The 15,754-nt window shown below is 46.8% G+C and overlaps 1 protein-coding gene across 1 annotated transcript in view; it reads left to right on the top strand.

Moving 5' to 3' along the window:
* Positions 1-10,106: 10,106 nt before the first annotated feature.
* CLCN7 (chloride voltage-gated channel 7) overlaps positions 10,107-15,754 on the top strand; it is a 102,761-nt gene continuing 97,113 nt past the window's right edge. Inside the window, 1 exon segment of the mRNA XM_073635187.1 lies at positions 10,107-10,348. Within this exon segment, the coding sequence (XP_073491288.1) occupies positions 10,244-10,348 (105 nt within the window). The 5' untranslated portion in view covers positions 10,107-10,243.

The raw sequence follows: 15,754 nt of genomic DNA, 5'->3' as shown, positions 1-15,754 counted from the left end.
GTCCGAATAAAAAAATAACGAATTTCAACTAATACGAAAGAAATTTTAGCGAATGTATCGAATGAATTCGACATGATTTGGTAATTCGTTAAAGATCTAATGAAACAAAAGGTCAACTCATAGTAAATCTTACCGTCCAATCAGCTGATTCATTTTGTGCTGGAGGTTGGATTACTGGCAAAGTGCATTCCTGAGAACTGAGTGAGAAGGGTGTTGTATTGTATTTGAGCAGAGGAGAAGAGATATTGTCATTGTGTGTGTTAATAGATTCAATAAACAAACGACTTTCCAAACTACGAATCATTATCACGAATTAATATACATACATAAATATCGAATTTCAACTAATACGAAAGAAATGATAGCGAATATAACGAATGAATTCAACATGATTTGGTAATTCGTTAAAGATCTAATGAAACAAAAGGTCAACTCAAAGTAAATCTTACAGTCCAATCAGCTGATTCATTTTGTGCTGGAGGTTGGATTACTGGAAAAAGTGCATTCATGAGAACTGAGTGAGAAGGGTGTTGTATTGTATTTGAGCAGAGGAGAAGAGATATTGTCATTGTGTGTGTTGTATTGTATTTGAGCAGAGGAGAAGAGATATGGTCATTGTGTGTGTTAATAGATTCAATAAACAAACGACTTTCCAAACTACGAATTATTATCAATATACATACATAAATATCGAATTTCAACTAATACGAAAGAAATTATAGCGGATATAACTAATGAATTCGATATGATTCGAGATTCAGTATAACGAATATCGACACTCTACAGAAATAACGAATTATTCAAAAACGAATTAACGTAACATAACGAATATAAGAGAACGAACGTATGTATTTTACGAATGACAACGAATCGAAACTAAACTAAATTTCCCCTTGTGCACAAGTCTAGTAGTTTTACTGTAATATTCATTCTATATTCTGTCCCATCTAAATGAAATTCCTGGCACAAAGCATGGCAAAGGTATTTACTATATAAAAGAAGGTGTTTTGTGCATTTGCTTCACTGAAAAAAGTAGTGAACAAAATCATTGAAAAAAGATTATTATCGGCATTTTACCGTCGGTAAAGCCCTCGGGGCTTTCACACTGGAATGAAAGTAGCGGCACTTTCGGGTCGGTTTGCAGGCGCTATTATTAGCGCAATAGCGCCTGCAAACCGCCCCAGTGTGAAAGGGCTCTAAAGGATATGTAAAGGTTTGTTTTAAAAAAAAAAAAAAAAAAACAAACATGTCATACTTACCTCCTCTGTGCAGTTGATTTTGCACAGAGTGGCCCCGATCCGCCTCTTCTGGGGCGCAGTGGTGTCATTAAAGTGGGAATAAACTTTCTTTGTTGTTTTATACATACAAGTAGGTCTATAATAAGGCTTACCTGTAGGTACAATAAATATTTCCTAAACGTGCGCTGTTTAGGAGATATTTACACGTCTAGCAGCCAGTGACGTCACCAGCGCATGCGCACTGGGCTCTCATGGGATGGCATGCCATCCATTGAGACAGCTGTGCCATGGCCAGCATTACGGCTCTGCCATTTAGATAGCTAGAGCTCAGGAGCCTGAAAGGAAGACAGGGTGAAGATGGATTCCCTGTCAGCAGTAGCGGCACGCCGCTGGAGGGCTACGCTTTTTAGGTAAGTCTGTCATAATGTACTAGTATGCAGTGCATATTAACACATTATGACATTACCTTGCAGAGGAACCAGTTTTTTTAACGTGGTTTACTACCGCTTTATTTTGTTATTGGCACCCCTTTGCATCTGCTAACACACGCACACACATGTGGTTTGATGTGAGGCAATTTTTGAAGAGTCCAGAACTTCTTTTTCACGTTCTTCACATGTAGGGCAGCCCATCCTAAAGAGTAGGCTTCCCTAAATACACTATATTACCAAAAGTATTGCCTTTACACACACACATGAACCTTAATGGCATCCCAGTCTTATTCTGTAGGGTTCTATATTGAGTTTGGCCACCCTTTGTAGCTATAACAGCTTCAACTCTTCTGGGAAGGCTGTCCACAAGGTTTAGGAGTGTGTCTATGGGAATGTTTGACCATTCTTCCAGAAGTGCCTTTGTGCACAGTCTCCGCTCTAATTCATCCCAAAGGTGTTCTATCGCAGTGGTCATCAACCCTGTCCTCAGGGCCCACCAACAGGCCAGGTTTTGCAATATTCTAGTCTGCAACTCCCCAAGGTAACACATAAAACCTGGCCTGTTAGTGGGCCCTGAGGACAGGGTTGATGACCACTGCTCTATCGGGTTGAGGTCCAGGCCAGTCAAGTTCCTCCACCCCAAACTCGCTCATCCATGTCTTTATGGACCTTGCTTTGTGCTCTGGTGTGCAGTCATGTTGGAACAGGAAGGGGCCATCCCCAAACCTGTTCCCACAAAGATGGGAGCATAAAATTGTCCAAAATGTCTTGGTATGCTGATGCCTTAAGAGTTCACTGGAACTAAGGGGCCAAGCCCAACCCCTGAAAAACAACCCCACACCATAATCCCCCCTCCACCAAATGATTTGGACCAGTGCACAAATCAAGGTCCATAAAGACATGATTGAGCAAGTTTGGGGTGGAGGAACTTGACTGGCCTGCACAGAGTCCTGACCTCAACCTGATAGAACACCTTTGGGATGCAATTAGAGTGGAGACTGTGAGACAGACCTTCTCATCCAACATCAGTGCCTAACCTCACAAAAGCGCTTCTGGAAGAATGGTCAAACATTCCCATAGACACACTCCTAAACCTTGTGGAAGGCCTTCCCAGAAGAGTTGAGAGTCGTTATAGCTGCAAAGGGTGGGCCAACTCAATATTGAGCCTACGGACTAAGGCCCCATATACACTATTAGATTTTCTGCAGATTTTGTGTCTTCAGATTTACCAAAACCATGTAGTGCAAGGCCTGCCTGATTGCATACAAGTTGAAACTCTAATGCCGCGTACACACAAGCGGACTGAACTCCGAAGGACCTTTCGACGGAGTTCCAACTAAACAGACTTGCCTACACACGATCACACCAAAGTCGGACTGATTCGAACCGTGATGACGTACGACCGGACTAGAATAAGGAAGTTGATAGCCAGTAGCCAATAGCTGCCCTAGCGTAGTTTTTGGTCCGTCGGACTAGCATACAGATGAACGGATTTTTTGATCGGACTCGAGTCCGTCGGAAAGATTTGAAACATGTTCTATTTCTAAAGTCCCGTCTGATTTTTCGACAGAAAAGGTCCGATGAAGCCCACACGATCGAATTGTCCGACGGATTCGTTCTGTTGGACCTGTGATGCCGAAAAGCCGAATCCGGGTCGTGTGTACACGGCATTAGGGTTTGACTTCATATTATATGGTTTTGGTAAATCTGAAGACAAAAATCTGCAGAAAATCTAATAGTGTGTATGGAGATTTAAGCCTTGTACACACGGTCAGATTATTGGATGAATTTTCGTCAGTTTTTTTGTTGGATGCTAGTCTCAAATGGAAAGTGAAGAGAGTACTCACCATCAGAAAATTTTCTGATGCCCCCCCATTGAATAGTGCCCGCGCATCCGCAGGATGGAGCCGCACTTCAGTTGATTTGCCGATCAGCTGGAGTGACGTGACCAGGGCGCAAGCGCACATCATAGGAGGCATCTCTCGATGGGAGATACCATTTCACGCCCACAATTTAAGCCTATACAAAACAGCGGGGGGGGGGGGGGGGAGACTGTAGTTCTCACATTGCGCCTCGCTGTTGTGGGGCGGCTTTACAGTGTGCTGATGGTCCGGTTCTGTCTGTGTTGCAGGGCGGGTTTGCTGTGTTGGACGGCCGGTAGACATGTGCAATTCGTTTCGTTCCAAATTCGTTTTTTAACGAATTTCGACAAATTCGTTGATTCGGAAATATCCGAATTAACGAAAACCCATTTAACGAATTTTTCCGAATATTCGTAAATTCGAATATTCCAAAATTTGTAGATTCATACATTCGTAAATTCATACATTCGTAAATTCGTAAATTAGTAAATTCGGAAATTCGTAAATCTGAAATAATAATTAACTAATAATAACTTAACTATTACTAACTATTAAATTATAGGTATTGTAATTTCCTTTCAAATTTGGCTGTTAGTGAACGTAACAAATACAAATTTATCCGAAGTTATGAATTATCCAAAATAACGAATGCCGTATCCAAACGAATGGAACGGAATGAATTAATTATAAGAAATAACAATAATAATAATAAAAACGTTTTATTATTATTATTTGTTATTAATTTGTTACATTCCATTTGTTTAGATGTGGCATAAGTTATTTCAGATAATTCGTAACTTCGGATAAATTCGTATTCGTTATGCTCACTAACAGCCAAATTTGAAAGGAAATTACAATATCTAAAATTTAATAGTTAGTTACTATTTCAGATTTTCGAATTTCCAAATTTCCGAACTATTTTAAATTTACGAATGTACGAATTTACAAATTTACGAATGTACGAATGTACCAATTTACGAATTGCAATCATAACGAATGACCCGAAAAACAAAAAAAAAACAAAAAACCGAATGAAACAAAAACGAACAAATATCTTGGCAGTGCATATGTCTAATGGCCGGTTTTGCCTGTGTGAGGTCGGGTTGCAACACAGACAAAACGAGCCCTTCAACACAACCACTAGCCGCCCTCCAGCAGCAGAGATGCACAATCTGAGAACTACGGTCTCCCCCGCTGTTTGTATAGGTTTCAATTGTGCCTGTGAAATGGTATCTCCCATCGAGAGACACCGCCTACGATGTGCACATGCGCCCTGGTTACATAAGCCCAGCTGATCGGCAAATCAGCTGTTGTGCTGTTCCGTACGGCGCATGCACAGTACATACCGGGCACTATTCGATGAGGGGCACTTCTCGACAGAACATTGGTAAGGTGTTTCCATGCGATTGACCCCCCTGACTTGCCATGCGATTTGGAACTGTCAAATTGCATAACAAATCGAATCAGTGTGAACAAGGGCTTAGTGTATCAATTTGTAATATACATAGTTGCAACATTTTTTATAGTTTTTTTTACCAGTGCCCAAAGCAAGTATCATGCATGTATGACACCAAGTAATCTGACACAGATTCCTGTTATCAATCCTGCAGTGTTATCTATGTCTAATGCCCAGTACACACGGTCGGATTTTCCAACGGAAAATGTGTGATAGGACCTTGTTGTCGGAAATTCCGACCGTGTGTGGGCTCCATCACACATTTTCCATCAGATTTTCCGACACACAAAGTTTGAGAGCAGGATATAAAATTTTCCGACAACAAAATCCGTTGTCGGAATTTCCGATCGTGTGTACACAAATCCGACGCACAAAGTGCCACGCATGCTCAGAATAAATAAAGAGATGAAAGCTATTGGCTACTGCCCCGTTTATAGTCCCGACGTACGTGTTTTACGTCACCGCGTTCAGAACGATCGGATTTTCCGACAACTTTGTGTGACCGTGTGTATGCAAGACAAGTTTGAGCCAACATCCGTCGGAAAAAATCCATGGATTTTGTTGTCGGAATGTCCGATCAATGTCCGACCGTGTGTACGGGGCATAAGTGTTTGTCACCATTGATCACTTTATTATCTTAGCAGTTGACAGCTTCAGCTTGAAAAGTATGGGGAACTTCACCTTGACGGTTAGAGTTGTGTGTACTGATAGAATACTTTGTTGCCAATGGCTCAAATCTATGAACTATTTTTTTTTTTGTGTAGTTTCCTTTTACTTACCATTCAATATCAGTTCCTATGCAAAACCAATTAAACTTTTTATTGTCCACTTTACTTTGTTTTTAATTTTCTGAAAAAAGTATGTTGTGGCCCCCCTGACTTCCAAAGGCCTGATGACCCCTAGAGCCAGGGACAACTGACATTGCTCCTCAGGGTGCAGGTTACTAGGCATAGAGGGTGTAGTGCAAGGTGGAAAAAAATGGGCGCCGGTCACCTTTTTGTAAAAATGAACAAAGAGAGTTTTATTTCTCTTAACAGGAACGGTGGTAGATCTTTCAGCTTAACTCACAGTATCCCAAAATAGATCCTTAAAGCGGTATTCCGTCCTAAAAAAAAATATTTTAAAGTCAGCAGCTACTAACAGTGTAGCTGCTGACTTTAAATAAGTACTTACCTGTCCTTGGTGTCCGCGATGTCGGCCGCCCGAGGCCGACCCGTCCCTCGGCTTTCGGGTCCCGGCACCGCCATCCTAGGAAAGGGAAACAGGCAGTGGAGCCTTGTGGCTTCACTGCCAGTTTCCTACTGGGCATGCGCGAGCGGCGCGGCGCTCCGTTCTGTGAATGGCCCCGTGGTGTTCTGGGAACACACACAGTTCCCAGAAGACAACGGGGCCGCTCACCGAGGAGAATAACTCACCGTGGAATAGGAAGAGGCAGATTGCCTAGCAACAAGGGTTTAGGTAAGTTTCATTTTTTTTTTTTTTCAAATTTTTTTTTTAATTCTTTTTAGGATTTTTGGTGATTTTTTTTTTTTCAGGGTGGCCCTCCACTTTAAGCTCAGCTCGCCCTCTCTCACTAGACTTCTTGGACTCGCAGCTACCTGCTGGATTCCCCGAGCTTCACCCACAGCTAATCGCTGTACTTTATCTTCAAACTTTACTTACAGCTACCCGCCATACTTCTTCAAGCTTACTCACAGCTATTCGCCATACTTCTTCAAGCTTTACTCACAGCTATCCGCTGCATTCCCAGATGAGTCTCCACTGAAGCTTTCCCACTTACTTCACCGTCCCCGGCTAGTGAAGCATCTGCTCTGGTACTCCTTCAGAACTTCATCCCTTCCAAACTTGCCTCTGGTAGCAGGAGTGGTCATCCCTTTGTGACAACTGCTTTTGCTTTACCACCGGCAGCGATCAGGCTCCCCCAGGGCTGAGCCTATAACACACACGGTTCTGCCTCAGGCTTCGGGCTTAACCTTTTTCCTGCTCCCCCTTTGTGAAATCCTGAACTACTGGATAGGCCTTAAGTAGACCTAGCAACCAGTATGACTCCTGGATAGGCCTCATGCTTCAGGCCTAGCAACCAGGAGTTACTCAACACACTCACCCACCCAGGCCGCAGCCCCAGGCGGGAAGAACCCTGATCACCTGACTCCTCCAAAATAAATAGCCTATCCCAGCATGCACAGCGGCCAAAGAAACCCCTGCTGATTGGTTGAGACAACTTATTTACCCATCACCCGAATTCACTGTAATCCATCATCCTAATGCCAATGGCAACAGTGCCACCTATTGACAGAAGAGACAGACTACAAATTAAACTCAGACCAAAACTACCAATTAGCCAGGCTAGTTACCACCTAGCACAACTAGATCTATTAGCAGCCCTGTTTAGGACCAGGGTGCTACAAGTATATTTTATCTCATCCGTTTATAATAAGATCTGTTTCTATAATTTTTTTTCTATGAGTCTTTTTGTTATTATTATGATTATAAATAAACATTCTTTCTTGTTTTATAATGAATTTTGTCACGATTTTTATCCCTTTGTCACGATTTTTATCCCTTTGTCACGATTTTTATCCCTTTCATGCCTAAGCCTATTTCTGACGTATGTTGCTTACAAGTTAACAACTTGCGGACCGCCCGCCGTCGTTATACGTCAGTACTTTGATGTAGAATACCGTAGTTATGGTAGCAGATAGCTGCCATAACCCCGGTAGTTTCTTAAACGGTGGACGGTCCTCTTTCTGAAAAAAGTGGTCTCTGCAGTGGATTCGCTGCAAGATCACTTTTATCAGGGGCGGGAGAGGGCACCCCCCCCTCCCGCCGCGCTCCGGTCGTCTCTTACTAGAGCCGATCGGGTCCTCTCCCCTCTGAGACATGGAGCCGAGTGAGGGAAAGATGGCCCACGCTCGGCTCCCTAACATTGGATGACGGAAGTGACGTCAAACGTGTCGGTGTCATTGGTAGGAATTGTGCCTCATGATCGATGTTATTGGGAGGAACTGTGCCCCTTCATTGGTGACATATGGCCAAGGGACATTTAAAAGCACTGCTCAGGGCCGCATCCGGGCCCCCCGGGCCGCAGTTTGGAGACCACTGCTCTAGAAGACAGGGGGAAGCAACAGAGCAGCAGCTTGTGAAACACTATGCAGCTCTAAGCAATTAAACCCTGCTGCACTGATTACAGGGGAGCAGAACTACATTTTCCCATCAGCCCAATTCTCTTTCTCATAAAAGTGTTCTGAGCGGCTGATCAGCCACTGGATCACTTTTACAAGCAGCGGGAGGGGTCGCCCCCCCCCCTCCCGTCGCTCACCAGTGTTTCTTTGGGCTTGCAGTTCTTACCGGCGAGTGCGGAAAATGATACGCTGGCCACAGAGGTGAGGAGAGACCAGATTGTCTCTCCTCACCTCTATGGTCTAGGAGTGACATTGTGACGTCACTTCCAGTCTTGGGCGGAAGTAAACTTTTTTTTTTTGTTTTAAAGCATAAGATCAATTTTTTGTTTCTTATCTTTTGCTTTTAAAGGTAGAGGAGAGATTTGGGGTCGTATAGACCCCGGATCTCTCCATAAAGAGGACCTGTCATGCATTATTTCTATCACAAGGGATGTATACAGTTCTTGCGATAGGAATAAAAGTGGTAAAAAAATTAAAAATGAAAGCGCCCCCCCCCCCCCCCCATCCCTCGCACAGAAGCCAGTGCATACATAAGTCTAGCCCTCCTATATAAATGGCGGTCGCACCACACATGTGAGTTATCGCCATGAACATAATTCTAGCGCTAGAGGACCTCCTCTGTAACTCTAAACTGGTAACCTGGAAAAATATGTAACCGCTTGCCGACCAGTGCGCGACGATATACGTCGGCACAATGGCAGGGCTGTGCAAATGGGCGTAAGTGTACGTCCCCTTTAAGAAGCGGCATTGTGGGCGCCCACGCGCCCACCGCGTACTCGATGACCATGACCGCAGGTTCCGCGGACTCAATGTGCCCGCGGTCGTGTCACGGAGTGGAAGAACCGGGAGAGGCCTATGTTAACAAGGCATTTCCCCGTTCTGCCTAGTGACAAGACAGAGATCTACTGCTCCCTGTCACCGGGAGCAATGATTGCTGTCATGTCAGTGGTAGCCCATCCCCCCCACAGTTAGATCACCTCCCTAGGACACACTTAACCCCTTGATTACCCCCCTAGTGTTCAACCCTTTCCCTGACAGTGTCATTTACACAGTAATCAGTGCATTTTTATAGCACTGATCGCTGTATAAATGACAATGGTCCCAAAATAGTGTCAAAAGTGTCCGATGTGTCCGCCATAATGTCGCAGTCACGATAAAAGTCGCAGATCGCCACCATTACTAATAAAAAATAAAATAAATAATAAAAATGCCATAAATCTATCCCCTATTTTGTAGACGCTATAACTTTTGCGCAAACCAATCAATATACGCTTATTGCTTTTTTTTTTTACCAAAAATATGTAGAAGAATATATATCGGCCTAAACTCAGAAAGAAATGTGTTTTTTATATATTTTTGGGGGATATTTATTATAGCAAAAAGGAAAAAATATTGCTTTTTTTCAAAATTGTCGCTCTTTTTTTGTTTATGGCGCAAAAAATAAAAAGCGCAGAGGTGATCAAATACCACCAAAATAAAGTTCTATTTGCGGGGGAAAAAAAAGGACGTCAATTTTGTTTGGGTACAACGTCGCATGACCGCGCAATTGTCAGTTAAAGCGACGCAGTGCCGAATTGCAAAAAGTGCTCTGGTCAGGAAGGGGGTAAATTCTACCGGGCTGAAGTGGTTAAAGCGTCGCCTATGGAGATTTTTAAGTTTCGTATTTTGTCACCATTCCACGAGTGAGAGCAATTTTAAAGCGTGACATGTTAATTCTCTATTTACTCAGCCTAACATCATCTTTTATATTCTGTGCAAGACTTGTCAACACCAACCAATCACACTCCTCCTGCTATTACTTCCAGCCAATAGGAGGCGAACGCTGAGAGGTTGCTATAGGTAACAGCCGCACGTGCTCTCCAGAGCTGTCAGAGAAGCGGCGATCGATCACGTGACCACACTCAGACTCTGCCGCTAGGACTACATCTCCCGGCATGCAGCGGGGGGTTCATTTCCTGGTGTGGTCTCAGGGGCGGTCCGTAGCCGCCGTGGTCACGTGATTCAGGGGGAATCTGTGAGAGCTGAGGCAGTCACGTGCCCAAACACTGACCGGCGGAGACCCAGCGGGAGAGACATGGCCAACGTGGCCACCCGGGAGTCCTGGTCCGGCCGGCCTGAGGAGGAGGGGGGACCCGCCGAGAGGACCCCACTGCTCAACGGAGCCGGGACACCGAGACGGGTGAGAGCCCCTCATAGGGTGACACCATGACTGGGAGCCCCTCATAGGGTGACAGTGGGAGCCCCTCTTAGGGTGACACTAAAACCCCCTCTTGGGGTGACACCATGACTGGGAGCCCCTCTTGGGGTGGCACTGGGAGCCCCTCTTGGGGTGACACCATGACTGGGAGCCCCTCTTGGGGTGGCACTGGGAGCCCCTCTTGGGGTGGCACTGGGAGCCCCTCTTGGGGTGACACTGGGAGCCCCTCTTGGGGTGGCACTGGGAGCCCCTCTTGGGGTGACACTGGGAGCCCCTCTTGGGGTGACACCATGACTGGGAGCCCCTCTTAGGGTTACAGTGGGAGCCCCTCTTAGGGTGGCACTGGGAGCCCCTCTTAGGGTGACACCATGACTGGGAGCCCCTCTTGGGGTGACACTGGGAGCCCCTCTTGGGGTGGCACTGGGAGCCCCTCTTGGGGTGGCACTGGGAGCCCCTCTTGGGGTGGCACTGGGAGCCCCTCTTGGGGTGACACCATGACTGGGAGCCCCTCTTGGGGTGACACCATGACTGGGAGCCCCTCTTGGGGTTACAGTGGGAGCCCCTCTTGGGGTTACAGTGGGAGCCCCTCTTGGGGTTACAGTGGGAGCCCCTCTTGGGGTTACAGTGGGAGCCCCTCTTGGGGTGGCACTGGGAGCCCCTCTTGGGGTGGCACTGGGAGCCCCTCTTGGGGTGGCACTGGGAGCCCCTCTTGGGGTGGCACTGGGAGCCCCTCTTGGGGTGGCACTGGGAGCCCCTCTTGGGGTGACACTGGGAGCCCCTCTTGGGGTGACACTGGGAGCCCCTCTTGGGGTGACACTGGGAGCCCCTCTTGGGGTGACACTGGGAGCCCCTCTTGGGGTGACACCATGACTGGGAGCCCCTCTTGGGGTGGCACTGGGAGCCCCTCTTGGGGTGACACCATGACTGGGAGCCCCTCTTGGGGTGGCACTGGGAGCCCCTCTTGGGGTGGCACCATGACTGGGAGCCCCTCATAGGGTGACAGTGGGAGCCCCTCTTAGGGTGACACTAAAACCCCCTCTTGGGGTGACACCATGACTGGGAGCCCCTCTTGGGGTGGCACCATGACTGGGAGCCCCTCTTGGGGTGACAGCATGACTGGGAGCCCCTCTTGGGGTGGCACCATGACTGGGAGCCCCTCTTGGGGGTGGCACTGGGAGCCCCTCTTGGGGTGGCACCATGACTGGGAGCCCCTCTTGGGGTGGCACCATGACTGGGAGCCCCTCTTGGGGTGGCACCATGACTGGGAGCCCCTCTTGGGGTGGCACTGGGAGCCCCTCTTGGGGTGGCACCATGACTGGGAGCCCCTCTTGGGGTGGCACTGGGAGCCCCTCTTGGGGTGGCACTGGGAGCCCCTCTTGGGGTGGCACTGGGAGCCCCTCTTGGGGTGGCACTGGGAGCCCCTCTTGGGGTGGCACTGGGAGCCCCTCTTGGGGTGGCACTGGGAGCCCCTCTTGGGGTGACACCATGACTGGGAGCCCCTCTTAGGGTTACAGTGGGAGCCCCTCTTAGGGTGGCACTGGGAGCCCCTCTTAGGGTGACACCATGACCGGGAGCCCCTCTTAGGGTGACACCGGGAGCCCCTCTTTGGGTGACACCATGACTGGGAGCCCCTCTTGGGGCGACATCATGACTGACCACACTGCTATTGACTTAGTGATACAGTGCTACACAGAAAGCCAGATAGATGAGCGCACTACAGAGCCCAGACCAGTCGGGGTATATCAGAGATATGAGTGGATAGGAGACACATGGACAGGACCAGAGAGAGACCACATGGAGGGCTGATGAGACGTGGTGATGATTGGTGAGAACACACAGATGATCATTACAGGGTGTCGGAGATCATTGTGTTTTCTGGACATTACAACTGTCTGTAGAGGTGCCCAGACATGTGAGGTGGTGAATAATATGTCTACATGGGGCATTCGGAGGCTACTGTTGAGCAGATAGAATCCACTGATTCCCCCCCCCCCCCCCCCAAAAAAAAATCTGGTGAAGCTCTGCATAGAAACCAATCGGCTTCCATGTTTCATAGTCAAAGCTCAATTGAACAAGCTGAAGTAAGAAGCTGATTGGCTGCCATGCACAGCTGCACCAGAGTCTGAGTGCTCCAGTGTTTAGTATATCTTCCCCTATGATGGACACTGTCATTCACAAGCAGGTCAACCACAGCCATTGAGCCATAGAGAGAAGATGTGAGTTGGGCATACAGGAAGAGTCCTAAGGACAATCCCTGCTAATTTATAGAGCTGTAAATGACCACATAGGGTCCCATCAGCCTGGATGTGCAGTCCTTCAGCCACCAGTCTTATCCCCCTCCCCCCCTGAGGACGGTCATCCGGGAATGTCACAAGGCATTAAACCCCACAGGGCCATTTAGTCCAGACTCTATAGGACAATGTCCAATCCGATCTCATCTACCATGCTGCTCATTAAAGTATAATTTCGTGCTGCAATCACCTACCCCAGAGACCCATCGGTGTTCGTAAACAAGTTCTTGGAGTAGTACTCTCTTGTATTCCGATTGTATCGCTATTGCTGGGGAAAGGTGGGCAGGAGACTTCCAATATTTAACAACGTGGTGCACAGATACATTGATACAATATACAGACCATATCGGCAATATTCTTTGGGTAAATAGCCAAGCGGGGCAGGTGATTGGGTGAAGTGCAGGGATGTCACAATGTAACTGTAGATGTAGCAATGTGTTCAGAGGTGATAATGAAGTGTCAGTACATCTGGTTTAATGTAAGGGAAGAGATAAGCCAATAAAGAGCTTGACAGCTGAGAAGATAGGATGTACGTTTCCGAAACACAAATCTCACTTCAAAGACGTGACAGACCTGTAAGAAGGACGAGGTGTAAGAAATACGATATTATAATATACACTTTTATACTCAGTAACTTTTTAGAGTCGGTTCACAATGAGGCAGCACGACTTGCAGCGCGACTGCCTCAGGCGTCTTGAACACGACAGCTGCGGCGACTTGCAAAACGACTTCTATATAGAAGTCAAGGCAAGTCACCCCCAAAGTAGTACAGGAATTTTTTTCTAAGTCGGAGCGACGCAAGGCTCTTAGGCTCCATTCACGAGGGCCACTTTGGAGTGCCGCTTTGGAGTGGCTTTAACCAGTGATAATAGACAACTGTTGCACGCAAGTTGCATTGTATAACTTTCAGGTACGACTTTCATGCAACTTCTGAGGCTTAACATTGAAGTTTATGGCCCTCAAGTTGCATGAAAGTCGGACCAAAGTAGTGTATGAACTAATTTGAAGTTGCTGGAAATGTAAATCGCGCCTCTATGAATTTGTGTCAATGGAAAACCATGAGGAATGGATATCAAAGTTGCACGACAAGTCAAAGTTACATGACAAGTTGCACAAATGTGAATAGAGCTTAAAGCGGAGTTCCACCCAAAAGTGTAACTTTCGCTTTAAGCACTCCTCGCCCCCTGACATGCCATATTTGGCATGTCATTTTTTTATTTTTGGGTGGGAGTGGGTACCCTTTTTTTTCATGGGACTTCCTGTCCCACTTCCTGCTTCCTATCTTCGGCCACCTAGTCAACTCCTCCTCTCGCTCTTGGCGGCCCCTCCCTGCCAGCAATCTTCTGGGACACAACTCTGGTCCCAGAAGATCGGCTGGCCAATAGGAGAGCGCAGTGCGCGCCGGGCCGTGAAGCCGTAAGCTGTCACAGCCGGGTGCCCACAGTTACCATGACGGTCGCCGAGGAGAGGAGCTAGCCTCCGGGTGCCACATCGCTGGACCGTGGGGCAGGTAAGTGTCTCTTTATTAAAAATCAGCAGCTATGCTTTTTGTAGCTGCTGACTTTTTTAATAAACTAAAAAACGGGTGGTACTCTCCTTTAAGAGTATATTTCGCCGACTTTGCTATATAAACTCGTTTTGCTACAAATGTGCTGCTTTGTCTGCAGAGCCCAATAATAATCTCCCAGGGCTCCTCCTAAAAATATTTCAGCAATTTCGACCCCCTGGTCTGTGCAGATGTTACCGGTTTTATCTGTTTTTGTTTTCTCTTCAACGGGTTGTCTCGCTCTTTGCCAGACACTCATTGCTCCCCGCAGACAAAGGGTTTTATATAACAAATCTGTTTATTATCTTTAAAGCAGGACTCAAATGTGAAAAATCTGCCATCTGTTTCCCGTTATGCTCCGCAGCCAAGAGGCCATCAACGCCGGGCGGTTTTGGCAGAAGAGCAACTACAGGTCCCAGCAAGGCCAAAGCTAGTTAGGAGTTTGCAGATCATGCTGGGACATTTTAGATTGTATCGCTGGTGTGGATTGCCACAGATTGCCCAAGTAATTTCCCAGTATTGCATGTGAGGTTTATTCTGGTGTCCGGCAGGACAGTTCCACTTCCTGTTGCAGAAAATCACAGATTCCGATTTTGTACAGTGGAGCTTTTTTGGGGCCTTTGTGTGCAGTTGCACAATAGATCTTGTTTGACAATCCAATATTTCATAGTCTTCCAAATCAGGGTTGCAGAAATCATCATCAAAGCATGTTGTTTTTTTTTTTTTTTTTTTGTTTTTTAATAAGTGATGCCACCATTTGGGTATCAAACTGGTGTCAGATCTAAACCTGATCTCATTTAAGCTTTAAAGGGGTTGTAAAGGTTAGTTTAAAAAAATAAAAATAAATAACAAACATGTTATACTTACCTCTGTGTAAGCACTTTGCACAGAGTGGCTCCGATCCTCCATTTCTGGGGTCCCTCAGCGGCGCTCTTGGCTCCTCCCCTCATCGAGTGCCCCCCTCTGAGACCAGCATTCCAAGGGGACACTCGTGCGGGAACGCTCCCGAGTCCTGCTGCCTCGTCCATTGACACAGACAGCAGGACTCGGCCCGTCCCCCCTTCTCCTGTGTCACTGTATTTGATTGACGGCAGTGGGAGCCAATGGCTACGCTGCTATCAATCTATCCAACTAGGACCCAAGACAGAGGCTGGAGCTGCTGTGCTCGTCCCCGTCGATGGAACATTCGGGTTCAGGTTAGTAAAAGGTGGGGTCTGGGGGGCTGCTGCACTAGAGAAGGTTTTTCATTTTAATGCATAGAATGCATTAAGGTGAAAAAACACGAGGGTTTACAACCCCTTTAACTTGTTGTTATAACACCAAACGTTGTTTTCAGGTCTTTTTTTTTTTTTTTTATTTAAACCTGCAGCGTTCATTAAAATACCTGGTGATCCTGCCTCAAAGATCCCTTGTTCAGGCATTTCCTGTTATGGGTAACATCTCTCTGTTACTCTCCTGCGTCATCAACCAGTCACAGGAGCCTGAGGTGGAGCCTACCAGCCAGCGGTCATGCCGTCACACATTGCACAGCCATAGTCCAGTGTTTAAAGT

Source organism: Aquarana catesbeiana, linkage group LG06 (assembly GCF_042186555.1).
Source record: "Aquarana catesbeiana isolate 2022-GZ linkage group LG06, ASM4218655v1, whole genome shotgun sequence".
NCBI lineage: Eukaryota > Metazoa > Chordata > Amphibia > Anura > Ranidae > Aquarana > Aquarana catesbeiana.
Note: the sequence above shows the minus strand (reverse complement) of the source record. Positions and strands in the feature narration are given on the sequence as shown.